The sequence below is a fragment of the Ascidia mentula genome, chromosome 9 (assembly GCF_947561715.1).
Source record: "Ascidia mentula chromosome 9, kaAscMent1.1, whole genome shotgun sequence".
NCBI lineage: Eukaryota > Metazoa > Chordata > Ascidiacea > Phlebobranchia > Ascidiidae > Ascidia > Ascidia mentula.
The window spans coordinates 4,326,230-4,341,310 of NC_138574.1; the positions used below are offsets into that span (position 1 = coordinate 4,326,230).

Sequence of the window (15,081 nt, forward strand, 5' to 3'; positions counted from 1 at the left end):
GGACTCATGTGCCTTATCGGCTGTGGTCGATGAAGCGTAACGTGGTTTATATTCAACCAAAACTGACGAAATCCCTCCACCTCTAATGTAGTCATAAAAAATACTGCCGCAGATAACTTTATGGTAGCTGCGCTTTTTTGCAATCGCTGTACAGACAATTTTACAACAGGGTTTTTGTACACATTTATTTGCCTGACATCCACGTGCTGTACTTGTTTTTTTTTATACCAGCAAACCTGCTCTAAAAAACCTACGACACGCACTGAAATTATTTACATTCCAAACGTCGAAGCCCTGTGGCTAACACAATGACTCGCTGGCTTTTGTCTTTTCGTCCGATGTCTGAAGAAGGTTACTGTCGCATTTGCTGATCATGCGTGTCGTACCATCGAGCTCGTTTTGCGGCAGAGAAACCCGACAACGACGCATTCCCTGGGTTTGCGCCGAACTGTCGGGGCTGAGGTTTTTCTCACGTGATTAAAATACCAGAAAAAGTTTTTTTTCGGTTTCGAGGTGCGCCTTTCACGCCTAGTTTTGAAACAAGAACGCGGGTTTACACTGTGCTACTTATTGTATAAGTTGAGATGCATTTGCTCAGATTTCAGATTATCTATATTTGTTTCATAGGTCTGTAAGCATCCATTGAACTATCATGCTTAAAACCGATATCACATTTGTCTATAATATTGTCCCCATAACGCATAACTGCAAATAGTTATGGTAACAGCCGTTTTTGTAAACAGTGTACCTGGGGAAAAGACACTTTGAACAAAGCAGCCATCCCTGTAACAACAGGGATAATTCTAACCAAAAGTGTTCGCCAGACAAATTAGGTCACGCTTGAACGTCTACGGCACGCTTCAAATTCGTCGCCACACAGATTTATTGCTCCAGGAAAAAAATCACGCAAAACTGACAATTTTAAAAACATTTGAGAACGAATACGATTGGAACATGCGTGCTTTTGGGAAATACACCCTGTTGCATAGGTTGGGGTTCAGCCGGTCGTTTCCGCGTACCTGCGAAACGAGTCGGATTCCATGAGATAAAAGATGTGCCGTTGCGCCACATCGAAGCTGTTTTGATCTGGAGTTTGAACGCGTTGTTTTGTTAGCTGGCGAACTTCGGCATCGATGTTTACCTGTAGAAGACAATTCGGTTTAGTATCGTGTGTATTCGTGTTGATAGCTATGGAAACCTGAATAAAGTCAAAACGCAAGCAGGTTTGTCTTTTGGCTAGAACTTTACAATATTGCTCGAATTAATTATTATCCAAATGCTGCGTTGCTGATGCCGTCAGACACAGTATATTATAGTTTCTGATAAACTGAATAGACGTAATGTTGGAAGAATAAAAATTTTAGCTGTGCCTTGAAGGCCAGTTCCTCGGAAATTATTGCTGTTCGTTATATATGTATTCAGAATATGTTTTGTATCCTGACCTAAATTTCTTACCTCGCTTTCAGACGCATTGGAAAGATATTTGTAGAAGATTTTTGCTGCAGCCCGTTGTTGTTTGCAGCCTTTCAGTCTCTTGTAATTTTCCACCTCAAACCAGAAATCCAAGTTTTCTTCACTCAGCTCTTTGGCCAGGAATTTGCGAAAAGAGGCGGTTTGATCTGGAAATAACCGGTTCGCTTAAATCACGTGAACCAAGGTTCAGTACCTACGTATCAGTAACTTAAGGACCTTGGATACCCATTCGATTCAATTAGATGCTTGCGCCCTTCAAATTTAGTTATATTACCGCTTGTGTGGTAAAATCGAAAACCTACTGAGGATTACTCAGTCGGAAAGTATTTGTATTTTGTAAGCAGATTGTAGAAAAAAACTGATGCCTAATAGTCCCCTTCAATTGAGGATATATACGCAATGTATATAAAATGACGTAGGAAAAGTTAATTTAATTAAAGCTTTTAGTGAATACCAACGTTTATTTTCCTATTCCGCAAACAAAAACTCGCATCGTTGGTGGTGAGAAACGGATAAAACGAAATTGGTAAAATTTGTTTTTATTTCTGCTGCCTACCTTTGTTGTTCAGAACTTCTCGCAGATTGGTTTGAGGGCCAACTCGATGGTTTCTAAACAAAAGTAAAATCAAATGTGAAAACGCATAAAAGTGAAGGCAAACCATTGTTTATATAACAACGTTGCCAGGAGAAAAAACGTTACTATCTCGGAAGTGTGAACGGGTTTGTTGACAAATGTATATACAAACGAGACGATCGTGTCTACTACACTGGTACGGATTACGGAGCAAAACAACAAAGCGTGCAAAATATTACCTTGCCGCTATTTCCTGTGGTTTGCTGCCGCTCATCGGGGCAACCTTTTTCTTTAGCTTGTCTGCAGCTTTCTTTTTTCCCTTGTTCATCCATGCGAGGAGATTCTCCCTGTCCCAACACAAACACACAATGAAAACACAAGTTCGCCAAATTCGACACACGTTGTAAGCTGCAGACGAACTTAAACATCTACGCTTTCTAAAAAGCATGTTTTTCATTTTGTGTTCATTTATTCACATTTTATGTGCACGACTTTGTTTATTATTGTCAGTGGACTCCTAATAATAAGTTTAACTAGCCATCAGAATGCATTCATTTCACTTATTAATCAGACTTGTGTGATGTAGTATATCGAATAACTGTCGTTCTCGAACAACGGTGGATGAGGGCTACAAGAATGTAAAAAATCTTTCATCTTTATTTACAGCATGCTTACAATTTATAAGGTGTCTTTTCCGTGCAATCTGTTGTTGCTCCGCTAGGTGGCGACAGAGCTCTTGCCGGACGACGCCTGACGTCGCCGTGTCTGACCGTATATGGAGCGGCGAGTGATTTTCTGGATCTGCTCAAAATCTTTCCACCTCTCGTCACAGGCCCTTTTCTTTCGGCTTTAAGGCGGTAAAGGTTGTGTTCGGATGAGTGGTGCGGTTTATTAAACCGGTCCAAACCGATTTCTATGTCGTTGAGAAGACTCCTCATGCCTTGACTTGAAATGAAAAACTCCCGCTGCGCGCTACGCGTGTCCGCCCACGTGCTTGTGACGTCATATTGGTGACGAGTGACGCAGTTTGCCGAAAGTGACGTCAAAGACTGCGGGCGGTATATTGAATTCTGAAATATGTAAATTTTGCAATAGTTTTTCAGCTTTTTGCTTTTATTCAATCTACATAAATGCAATACTTTCAATTAGTCAAATAATAAACCATTATCACTTATGCGAATTTCATCCAGTTTGGCTGCGTTGCCGCGGCAACGTATAGTTATCACTATTATATCGTTGCAAATGTAAACTACAACTGCAGAATTATTTTCCGTTGATGCGATATTGTTATTCCAGCAACTAACTTATACACATTGAAAAAAAAACTCTTACCTGATGATCAAATGGTTTAAACTTCATGGGCCAGGTCTCTGCACAAGTCATGTTCACTTTAAAGCACTACTCTACGCCCTATAATGTAAATACAATAAAACTGTAAACGCCGAATGCTTGCAGCAACACAACAACTAATCACAGAAATGGAATGAAAAACTGTCTCTTTGTTACAAATACTTGACTTTGCTCCTAATTCTTTTCTCTGTTGGGCGATTTTGACACAATTCGCACAAGATTTAATCTGGCTTTGACCTTCCTTGCTATATTCTCACGTTAGCATTTGTTTAGAACAAATCCCCTTTTGCTTGGTCACATGAGGCCCGGGCAAATTAACCATCTTTGGAGAACATACGTGTTTTGGCATTGTTTAATATATAGCAATTAAACAATGTTACATGGAAACAACAAATTATTGTTTATTTTGTTACATATATCATATATTTTAAAATTTGAGCTGTGTTGATGCAGTGTCGTTAATAAATTCCCATACGCTTAAAACTTTTAATATTTTGTATCGTTTTAGACCTTTACAAATAACATACATTAATTTTTCTAAATATGAGTTGTAAGACTCGAAAGCAAAACGCACCATACAGAACATCTGATGCGCCCAATGTTCGGTGCCATGTGCAACCTCACATACATCAATCTTAAATTCTTCTGCTAAAACTTGTGTTGCCCATAGTTTCTCATGCGCCCAGTGTTGCCAGGTAAAATTTTCTAAAACCGCCCTGTCAAAACTTGCCCAAAAACCGCCCAAACAAGCGTATGATACGCCTGCAATCAGTAACCAAGTCTCTCAAACCAAACAAATGAAACCAAACGAATTCCCTTTTTCCAGCAGTGATTTGGAAGCAGTTGGAACAATGGACGACTAAGCAAATAGAAGATGAAACGCGAGCACTGACAGCGAATGCGTAAGTTTAATTGACGCCGTCCGCGTCGCTCATTGTTTCGCGTTCCAAAACAATTGTTTCAGAGTATTGCTACCCATGCGGCGCCAGGCGCGTAAAAATGATTTGTTCTGCTTAATTGTTAACTTTATCTGTGATATAACAATGTTATCTTTACATTTACAACCCAATACAACAGCAACTGGAAACGCTGGTTAGATGACAATATTATGTTGTGTTTGTCAAGCAAACAAACAATCGACATCAAAACGTCATCATTACTTTCGCGTTTTTTTTGCACCAATGAACTCAGGCTCGCCGAAATATTTTTTTACTATTGTCAGTCACAAACATATTCACTCAATATTAAGTCAATTGTGGTATTATGACAACATGAAATTTTTTTATTATTTTACGTGCGTCTTTTTTCTCCTTGTGAAAAGCAACAAAAACATCCAAGCTTCAACAAAAGTTTATGTTTTCTTTGTTTTCCATCGGAGGAAAGCAAATACCTGTAATTAATGTGACCCAATGGTCAAAACTAAGAATCCGTCTTTAGTTCTGTTTTTAATTACATTTTCCTCTACTGATTCAAACCCAGCCATTTTCCTCACTGGAATAAAAATAAATCTGTCGTAACAGTTCACATTCTCCTCGATGGGAGACGGAGTCAGAACCATGGACGGATAATACGACACAAATACCTCTGCCAAACACTAAAAGTGCCAGAAAAACGGATTACAAGTCATTTTCCCACAAACGATCAACAGCTAAGACCGGAAATTTTGACAACCGCGTAAACATGTTTGGGATTCGTAAATTCATGTGTGTTTTTTAAGTGTGTTTTTCTAATAGTTAATGCCTCGTGATGATTATGTTTTCTGAATGAAGCAATTTTTATGTCTGACTCGATAACATCGTCCAATGTTCTATCGGTGTCCCTGCCCTTTTACCTTGTACATGTATTGTTTAAATTAATTTTATTTAACCTTATGTGAAAATGTTCTTTTCTAGTATACCTTGCTAAACACTGGAACACAAGTTGCGACAAATAGTGTTACAAGCATTAAGACCAGTGGCTCTAAACCTTTCGTCTTTAAAAAAAGGCTCTACCAGAACCACTACATCTCTTAAAGCAGTTGTTTTCGCTTAGTCTCAGCAATGCTTAATTTCTGATATTAATATTAGTTCATTATTTTTTAACCCTCCTATCTCCAACACATTTTTGGCTCGCCCCACGTTGAAAACCACTGAATTTGAAAAAGCCCAAATCAGCAGAAACTTAATAGTCATTTACCCCTTGTCGATCACTAACGTTCTTTTCCTACTAGGTTTGTGCCTCATAGTTTCCAATGTAGTTGGCATTCTTTTTGGTCTTTCTAACTCCAGTCCGAACAAAAATGTAATAATATTGAAACCTATGGAATCTCGGGTAAAATTGTATTATTTGCATCATTCACCCCAAGGTAACAGCTTATTATAACTTAGATTTTGATGATTTCTTATCAAGAATTAAATCTTTCCTGTTACTAGGTAATTTTCGCCTGCTGATATGCAAAACAAAAATACATATCAATCAAGTAAACAAGGCTGGGTCTTGCTTCGCTGTCGAAAGCTACATGCTACTAGATATAGGCTGTACATTCATACAATGCACCAAAAAAACACTCATTTATATACACCTTGCACAGCACTCGGTGAAAACGAAAAAACGGCGAGATTCACCTGAGTGATTGTGACGTCATAAAGTGCATTTCGCGTTCTCGGCGAGATACACGCACCATGATTTCAGCGTGACCTTGAAAAGGGCGCGAAGACGCAGCGTGGCGTCGGAGTGGAAGTTTTGTCTGGGCTGTCAAGTGCACGTTGGGAAGGACTCAGTTTCCAGTTGATTTGGTTAAACACAGGTGCGCCGCATGGCAAGCAAGATTGATTGGAGTTGTGTATACAGGGTATTTTGGGATGGGCGTCCGATTGAATTAGTTCATTAACTTCATTAAATAATGGCGTTAACCTTTCCGGTTTTATAGTATTTGGGTTTAGTTCATTTTCGTTAATGTATAACCAGAGTCGTTGTATCACCCCCCTTTTGTAAAATTTCCACTTATTTTTAAAGGCAACGTCGTTGGCAATTTTCTTATCCTTCCTTTTAAAGTATATCTGAATTTTTGAAAATTGTTAAGTTAGTGGTGAAAGCAAACTTTTTCCGAACTCATCGCACCATGATTTGTGACACCAACGCAAAGCAAGCATTGTTTGCGTTGTAAACTTGTGTTGATGACGTCAATACATACGCCTTATCTACGATATGTGACGTCAGGTTAGCTCTATACAACTGCACAGAAACGTCTTGCCGAATCAAAACGTAAATAAAACATGTCAATGTTTTCTGCAGTATGGGTCGGTTTCTTCCTTCTCAGAATTATGTGCACATCTGTTAGATGTGTTCCTAAGCTTAGTGTTGTATCACTGATCTACTTTGGAACAATCAAACCCACACCAATCTTTGTCAAGTTTTGTTCAATAAATTACACAACAAGGAACTGAATGCAGTTTAACGCAACAACACTGAATGACTACAAACAAAAGGAGAAAAAAATATAATAAAGTCAAGTTTAAACAAATTTCCGTTTGAAGACGTTATCGCGTTTGGCGTCATCTAGCGGGCGTTTCTGCTGAGCGGACGAGGATCGGCATTGACTGGATGAGAGGAAACGGCGAAAGGAATCTTTCTCCATGAGCCTGAAGATATGGGATTGTGCCTCGTCATAAAGGGTGGCGTCACAATGTGAAAGGTTTTCTGCAATTCGGTCCCGAATTCCCGATTCGATGTTAATCTGCATTCAAGAAATTGCGTATTGATAACTACCGTTGTAATGGCGAAACTTTGTGCTTTGCCTCAGAGTAAGTACTGTTCAAACATTCAGCACACAACCAAGACATCAATCTATGTTGATTAGCCTCAATTCGTTAAGGAAACTATCAATATCAAAGTGTCAATACGTATTTATTTGTATTCAGAATACGAACCTCCCTGGGTGATTCTTCTGCGATGTATTTTGCAAATATACGAAGTGCGAGCTTTTCATGTTTTTTGGAATGCTTGTATGTTTCCACATCCAGCCAGAAGTCCAAGTTCTCATCGCTGAATTCGAGAGCCAGGAAGTGGCGAAAGAGTATGACAGATTCTGCGGAAAATTCACTACGTTAAAAATCTGTTTTCCATATTGGCATAGTTTTTTTTAAATTTGTTTCAAACATTCCATCGCTGTTCTTAATAATGCCAAGTAAACAATAACGAATGAGACGGTATTTAAGCACTTGGCTTTATGCAAGTGTTTTTCCATGACTGCCAATAATAGCTACCACCAAGCGACCCTAAAGAATACAATGGCTCTCACGTGGCAGCTACCTTATGTCGGATGAATGGACCAAATATATTTAAGCTTTTTATAGCTTAAAGTGCAGTTGCAATCGGAGTGAATGATTTTGCAAGGTTTCACAGCTTCACAACGAATATAGGTTTTTTACCTTTTGATCGAAGAACTTTAAGTAGAGAAGTTTCCAATGCAAGCGATTTTCCATCAGCTTCTTTAGCGGCCAAAGGTTTTCTCGTTGCGGTCTTTTTTGGAAGAAAAGTTCTCCACTTTGGTCTGAAACACGACAAAGAATAGTTTTAAACTTTGTTACAAACGTGTTGGGCGAAATATATTTTTGTATTTCTCTGTTTAAACATCAACTGAGCTGTTTGTACGATCGGCGTTTTACCATCACACATGCACTTTATATATTATAACTATTATTTGTGATTTATTTAAGGTGGAAGCGCGATTGGCGCCACAAGCGTAACTAAACTGAACTAACCTCCGTGATTTGTTGCTGAAAAACTCGGTTGCGTTGACAAACTCATCATCTCCGACTGCCATTTTGTCGCTATCGAAATCATGGTGTCGAATCCCATCCATTTTCAACCCTTTCCTTGGCGTGGTTGGGTCCCCGATCGAGAACCTCCCGGCTTTCCGTCTTCTCGCCATAGGTGTCGCCAGAGCGTCGGTCTCTGACTTGTTGCGTTTGGAGAGTCGAAACGCGCCAAAGCGTGACAGGCGCGACTTCTGTTGATTGGCAAAGTACGCGTCTGGAGTACACAGGCTGATCGTCGAACCATGTCCGTCACGTGACTTGAAAATCTCGCCCAATTGTTTGATGGCCTTTTTGTTCGGTGTGGGAACGCTTTCTGTGCGGGTTTCCTGCAAAGAAACATAACGACGTCAACAAAGGATAAAAAATGCTCTGTTACTGATGCTGCCACGCATATTCATCATATAAACAGGCCTCTCTGGCAATACAAAACCGTTTATTTGACATTTCGATTGCCATGCAACAACCTTCATCAAGAGTATAATTGTATACTTATATATTAAATATAAAATGTTTAATCAACTAAATACGGTATCAACGGAATAGTTCCGTATTCGTAAGTTCACAACATAACATTTTCTACTACGAACATTCACCTTTTTCTCGAGTTTGCCTTTGAGAGGGTCGAGGATGATGTTCAACAGCGACGGTTTGGGCTTTCTGATTGGCTGCTGCGCGTTACACGTGATCTCATCGAGGGCTTTGCATTCGTCATCGTCTATGATGTGGAAACTTGGCGAAAGAGTGAAATCTGCCCAGCAATTGGGGGCTGGTTGGGGTGAAGTTGAGTGGAGAACTGAGGGGGGTGGGGTTGAAAGACTGAGCATCGTTGGAGGCTGGATCGCGGAATCGCTCTGGAACTTTCGGATCGGCGTCTTGGGCGACTGAAACGTGAGCAGGGATCTGCCGCGTTCAACTTTGCGCGGTTTGCGAAAAGACTTCCTGAACTTTGGGTAACGGTTGGAGGTCTTTGTAAGCGAGGAGGACGATTCAGTGAAAGGCCTACGCAAACCTGCAATTCAATATTCCAACATTAGTTCATTTTTTCACGAGAGTAATACTTAATATTTGTGTCAACACAAGTGAAATCGACAGCGTTTCCAAACTTTTTCTCCGCAAGGTTATTCGAGTTAACAGGAAACCCCTATGGCTCCAGAACTTTTAAGTTTCCTCCAAAATTTTAAGTTTTAAATTAACAACCATTGTCCAAGACATAACGACCATGTTCAAACCTCATAGAACCCTTTACATGTTTAATGATACCCAGAGCACTTTGGGTATTAACTATGCATGCTGATTGTACTTGCAGCACAAAACATACAAACTGTGGTAAACTTATATAAATAATCGCCAGGCTATCCCTACAACACCTGTCATGCTGTCCAACACTACAATACTAAACTTCACGCAAGGTTACGACTGTTATAAGCGACTCGCGCTATCAACTGACTTCCTAGTTCATATCATCAGTGAGTATTGCCGCTTGTTTCAACGCGTTTGTTGCTTAAATCAACTTGGCAACGGCGCGTACGGCTCGAGACGTTTTGGAGGTTAGAACCACTTTCGCTTATCAACGTCCCAGCAGCTTATCGGGCGTCTTATTGAGTGCCGACTGAAGGCAAGGGCGAAGAGGCAGCTAATAATAACTATACTGCCACCTGCGCGACCGCACGAATACAATGGCGCTTCACACGGTTGCTGCCGTTTGTATCAATTTAAAGACCTAACTATATTGGTGCTATTGTTTTGCGAAGAGCAGCAGCAACCAATAATGTTAATGATTTTGCAAATTTAAAAGACTTTGCGAAAACAGTTCACGGGGTTATACGTTTGTAGGTTCAATGCGCCAAGATATGCATGTGTCATGGACAATATATATATGTATGTTAATCAAAACGATATTAGGTTTTTCAAGTGCATTTGAAACGTGTTCTTATGTCAGTTATTCATGTAGCTTTAGCACTGATCTCTCAAAGTATTTGCTCCAGTTTCATTGCGCCTATAAATGTTTACAATAAGACATCATTGCAAACATATTAATTTAACACGTGACGACAAGATGCGCGGTGATTGGTCCTTTGCATTAATCATCGGAGACGGGGTAAAATTTGTGATCGCTAGAAAGAAAGTGGCGCACTAGCTAAATATAGAATTCATCCGTATTGATTTGCGTCGTAAATTTGCGTGTTATTAACATGAAGGGGCTATTTAAAGAAGGAGAAAATTGCCGGTTACCATGAGAACAATTTGTTATTCAACAAACTTTTACTTGTGATTATGACGCTACTACGAACTCCTCTGTTTGGCCCGTCTGTATAATTGAGATCAATTGTTTACACGTTAATTCGGTTTCTATGGCGAAACAGTGTAAGACTTACCAGACAACAAAAATGTCATTGTTTGCTGCCATGCCAACCGCGGAAGATAGAGGCGCTTTTGATAAGCGGTCGTGGCAAAATATCACTAAACTATCACTTGAAAGGTCGTGCGCAGTCAGCAAGTCACTATTTAAACGGAAATTAGAAGTCAGCGGCGTGCAGTGTTGAACTTAAAATCACTTCTCTGCCGCAGATAACACCGCAACTGAAGGTAAACCATTTTTATCTGTGATTGGACGCCATTGCGCGTTGCCAGGCTACCGATCAGGCGATACCAAAGTGGGCTGGGTTTGCTTAGCGGTCACAGAGCGCTTGATTTGGTAAACGTTAGATGTGTTGCCACGACTGCGGTGTTTTGCAATATAACACGCCCTTGGCGGTACGGAAATGACTTCAACTTGGTATTGATTCGTAATTTTTGCAAATCTTTAACGATTTGGTGACAATTGCATTTAATATTCTCAACCTAAAGTCCACCTTTTTTCAACGCCACTTATTGCGCGTAAAACATTTGAATGCATAAATGTGTACGAACCTGTCGACGACGATGCATTTGTGACGTGGCCGGTATTCAGTCGCGAAAGCTTCGCTTTTCTCAAGTAATTCCTCGATTCTTGAACTATGACGTAACAAGCATCTTCGCGATTGGCGCCACGTCTTGAGGCAGGATATGCCAAGGAACTGTGGCGCCTTGGTTTTCTTTCAGAACGAACATTCCAGGCCTGAGAACGGCTGAAGCTTCCAGAATTCATGACGAGGTTCTTGGTGTTTTGCATGTTGATGTCTCCGATGCCTGAAGCTGTATAACAACGTATTTTAAATGCTTGGGGATGACACTTTTAAGTACTCAAAGCTTTTTCTTAAAGTTCAACTTCCGATACATATTTGTCAAAGTGGCCTTTGTTTAAATTAGCGGAATTAAAAAATCCCTTTTGTCTGAACATAAACCGGAACAATAGGGGACATCGTGTTTGACTATTGTCGCGACTCAATGCTGGAAGCGCGCGTCCAAACAATGACCTCCCGAACCAATCGGAATTAAATCCGATTGTCTGGAACAGCGGGAGCACCGGTCTTTTGTCTCGAGCGAAATATTTACCTTGACCGCTTGCTTGATGACTTAATAATGGTCGGGGAAGGATTGTGGAATGTCGCAAGTTGCGATTCATTGTTGTTGGATTCTAAAACAAAAGAAACGTTCGACAATTAATAATTTTTTTTTCGTGTGCAACGCTAATTTGCTACTTAATGAGACTAAACTATAGTAAAGAGTGACACAAAAAAATAACAACATAATGCTATTAAAAGCTTTTCTCAGCAAATGTTTGAACAGGTGATATAAAAAGGTTCAAAACCATTTAGGAAGTTATTTACTGTTTTTTACTAAACCATTTTACCCAAGATGTTGCTTTGTAATTTTATACTCAGAAGTTGTTTTTACATTAATCTAACATAAAACCACATAAACTGCATATATGCAGTGGCCCATACTTCAAACAATCCGCATTGACCTAAAGTGTTGTAACTTAACAGCTGAGTTTCACCGCAAACTGACAAATAAACTTAACCAAAGGCAATTAACGTTTATTACCTCCGGTATGACCTTGAGACTGTGACTGCGAACCACACAAGATTTATTAGAATGTCGTAACGTGACGTCGTTTTCGACGCTTATTTGTTCGGTGTCACGTGACAGAGACATAGCGTCTGCAAAAGATCAAGAACAGCGAAAAGTTAATAATTAAGAGGGGAAATTGTAGTAAACGAACACACATAATACGTTGTATATACAGCTTTATTATTTGTGGATTTTGTAGACATCCGTATGTAGGGACTTTATAAAATCAAAACCGCCATATATTGCATAACGTTTGAGAATAAATAAATGTAAAAATGTCTTGAAGAAGAACAAAGCGTGTCTTACCGAAGCCTTTCTTCAACATAAGATGTTTCCTTTTTCCCAGTGATTTTCCCAACAAGCAATACCAGCCTTCTGTCGGCTAAACAGAAAGTAGAGGTTTAAATTTAAGTACATTATTTTCCTGGTATGCAATAAAAATACACCAACGCTAACAAGAATGCGCTCGTAAATGACCCTGTAACACGTTTTTACTCAGATTATTTTATTGGGCGTTTAAGCTTAAGGGTATTTGGTTAAACGGGTAAATTCAGTGTGCAACTAATGCAGGCGATTTTGGCGCTGTTTTTGTTGTGTAGTTAATATAATTAAATATATTCCTACGCTTTCACCGTGTCGATCTACATGATAACAATTTGTTTTTTGCTTGTGTTTAATTTTGTGGAAAAAAATGATTTTAATTAATTACACCAGACCGAATATAGTAATTGTTTTACACCCAAAATATAGTTTGCGACTACTAACCTTGTTCTTAGCAATTAACTTGGTGACACCAAAACTCATCCACCCTAGTTTATCTGGAAACAGTGGTTCATCGTGTTTTAGGCAAACACAAAACAAAAGACGATGTCCTTCTGTGCGTAACGGAAGATCACTACAGAAATATAGAATCGCGTTAAAACGATGTATTTGTCATCCAGCTATTTTAACCTTAAGCATATTTTAACTTATTAATACACCACAACGATGACAAAGAAATGATTTTCAACAATCCTTGTGACCCATAGTTACGGCAATTTACACAATAAAACACGAAGCATATCAATAAAAATACTTACAAGCGAAATGTCTCGTCGAACGTCACTATTGATGACGTCACAACAATAGGCCTTGTCTGAAACCGAACCTTACCACCAGCGAACGTTTCCATGGTAACCTGGTAGGACAACGGCATTTTATTTAGTACGTGACGTCACGGCTACGTCAACCTCGTTACCTTAACAACGACGGAAGAGATGCCCACAAATTGGGGATGCAATCCCCCAAGCTTTGTTAACGTCACATATAGGTTTGTTTCGTCACTGGAGATCACCAGATGAGCGGCACCTGTAACATGTTACGTGATTAGTCCCCATGACACCCACGTTTTTCTAATGTGTTGTATGTACAACTGATAATACCTTTGGTCATGGCCATTTGTTCTTAATGTGGCATTTATATCACCTGGAAAGGATATTTTGAAAAAACCTATAGATTATGAAAACACAGGACCGAAAGTTAAGTAAAGCTTAGTTGAACTAACGACTTAGCGTCGCATAATACATTGACGACTAAATCTAAAAGGTTGTGGAAACTTTGAACTTGTTTCCTTTGAGTGATTTTAAAACTGCAGTATTACTCAGCTCGGTACACACTAATGTTGCTGCTATAACTATGCACTATCCTGTGCAAAAACTGCTTGCGGGAATATAAACTATCTTAAACTATCCTAACTTTCCAAACTTATAGAAATGACAGGTTATCGAATAAGGTTTGACCTTAATGTTTGTAACTTCTTTATTTGCTTCTTCTAAATGATGAACGTACCGGAAGAAAAGAACATCACCGTTAATTAAAAAAAGAAATTTTGATTGCCTGACGTTACGAACAAAAAGACGTAACACTGTGCATTGTTGCGTAACAGACGCTGATCTCGATTCAAATCTGTTGCATTGTGATTCGGGAAAAGAAACATGTGTTTGTGACGTAACAATTCCGCTGCGTGATAACTGTTCTTAATCCAGTGTTCTACCTTGCCGAGGTTTCTTGGATTATGACATAATAATTACCTCGACAATGTGTGTCGAATTTCCTTACAAAACGAATGCAGGTTTGGTTTCTGTGACTAAATAGGATTTTTGAGGATAATTTTACACACTTACTGCAATAGTTTTTCCGTATTTGCGGTGGTTGTATGCAATGGAGGCTAAAATCATTGTGATAATTTGCATTTATTAAGTAGTTACAATTCTGTTGTGCCAACTATGGGGAAAATAGATATCTTTTTATGCCAATTTCATTATTTGAAGTAATCTTACATAAAATAACCTAACAATTTGCCTTGGAAATACGCACCCTATTTTTCACCCTCAAAAATTGAAGTAAAAAAAGCTTTTTAAAGGGCATTATCTTACCTCTGCTCCTACCATGGGTCACGTGACCAACATATTGGACATTCATCTGTTTTTGCTTCGAATAAATGGAAGTCCTTGACGTTCGCTGACTGTGCGATCTTAAGAAAAAGTGTTTGTTTTTAAATGCTCCAGCAAAATGTCCTAACTGAGACAATTTTTAACAAACAATTTTGAAATTGCGAAATTTTCGACATAAATCTGAACAAGTGTCAAAGCAATTTGTCTTGAAAACTTATTGTTCAATAAAAAAAAAATATTTGGTTATCGTAACCTAATTCAGCGCCAAATTGTAGCAAAGTTGCACTTACAAAATTTGTCACACTAATTCACACAAAAATGGAAACATTAACAAAGCCTGACTAACTTACCTTATAACAGGGGAAGTTTTCGGTGAATCCCCTTCTGACGAAGAAGATGTATATTCTCCCCATTGATTGGTAAGCGATTCCAGAATATCTTGGCTTGCTGTGCGTTCCAT

General features: G+C 39.1%; 2 protein-coding genes across 2 annotated transcripts; both read right to left on the reverse strand.

Moving 5' to 3' along the window:
- Window positions 1-873: 873 nt before the first annotated feature.
- On the reverse strand, window positions 874-3,459 carry LOC145914099 (uncharacterized). The gene is made up of 6 exons (XM_083001875.1): window positions 3,380-3,459; window positions 2,723-3,117; window positions 2,287-2,394; window positions 2,030-2,082; window positions 1,456-1,619; window positions 874-1,141 (listed from the first exon to the last, which is right to left on the reverse strand). The coding sequence occupies exons 1-6, from the start codon at window positions 3,428-3,430 to the stop codon at window positions 998-1,000; spliced, it is 915 nt and encodes a 304-aa protein (XP_082858001.1). The 5' UTR covers window positions 3,431-3,459; the 3' UTR covers window positions 874-997.
- Window positions 3,460-6,847: 3,388 nt separating this feature from the next.
- On the reverse strand, window positions 6,848-15,081 carry LOC145913888 (uncharacterized). The gene is made up of 14 exons (XM_083001655.1): window positions 14,972-15,081; window positions 14,604-14,701; window positions 13,427-13,536; window positions 13,269-13,366; window positions 12,955-13,084; window positions 12,496-12,571; window positions 12,163-12,278; window positions 11,671-11,752; window positions 11,107-11,370; window positions 8,784-9,205; window positions 8,140-8,522; window positions 7,807-7,928; window positions 7,306-7,463; window positions 6,848-7,112 (listed from the first exon to the last, which is right to left on the reverse strand). Exons 1-14 carry the CDS (start codon window positions 15,079-15,081, stop codon window positions 6,891-6,893), a joined length of 2,391 nt encoding a protein of 796 aa, XP_082857781.1. The 3' UTR covers window positions 6,848-6,890.

What these genes read in the sequence shown, in the direction of transcription:
- LOC145914099 (XM_083001875.1), bottom strand. Translation starts at nt 3,430, where the DNA reads ATGACTTGTGCAGAGACCTGGCCCATGAAGTTTAAACCATTTGATCAT. An exon ending in CCACAGGAAATAGCGGCAAG is followed by an intron (nt 2,083 to 2,286) that starts GTAATATTTTGC and finishes ACTTTTGTTTAG; the next exon opens with AAACCATCGAGTTGGCCCTC. An exon ending in AGAAGTTCTGAACAACAAAG is followed by an intron (nt 1,620 to 2,029) that starts GTAGGCAGCAGA and finishes GGTTATTTCCAG; the next exon opens with ATCAAACCGCCTCTTTTCGC.
- LOC145913888 (XM_083001655.1), bottom strand. Translation starts at nt 15,081, where the DNA reads ATGGAACGCACAGCAAGCCAAGATATTCTGGAATCGCTTACCAATCAA. An exon ending in AGTTAATTGCTAAGAACAAG is followed by an intron (nt 12,572 to 12,954) that starts GTTAGTAGTCGC and finishes CTTTCTGTTTAG; the next exon opens with CCGACAGAAGGCTGGTATTG. An exon ending in TTCAGCAACAAATCACGGAG is followed by an intron (nt 7,929 to 8,139) that starts GTTAGTTCAGTT and finishes GTCGTGTTTCAG; the next exon opens with ACCAAAGTGGAGAACTTTTC.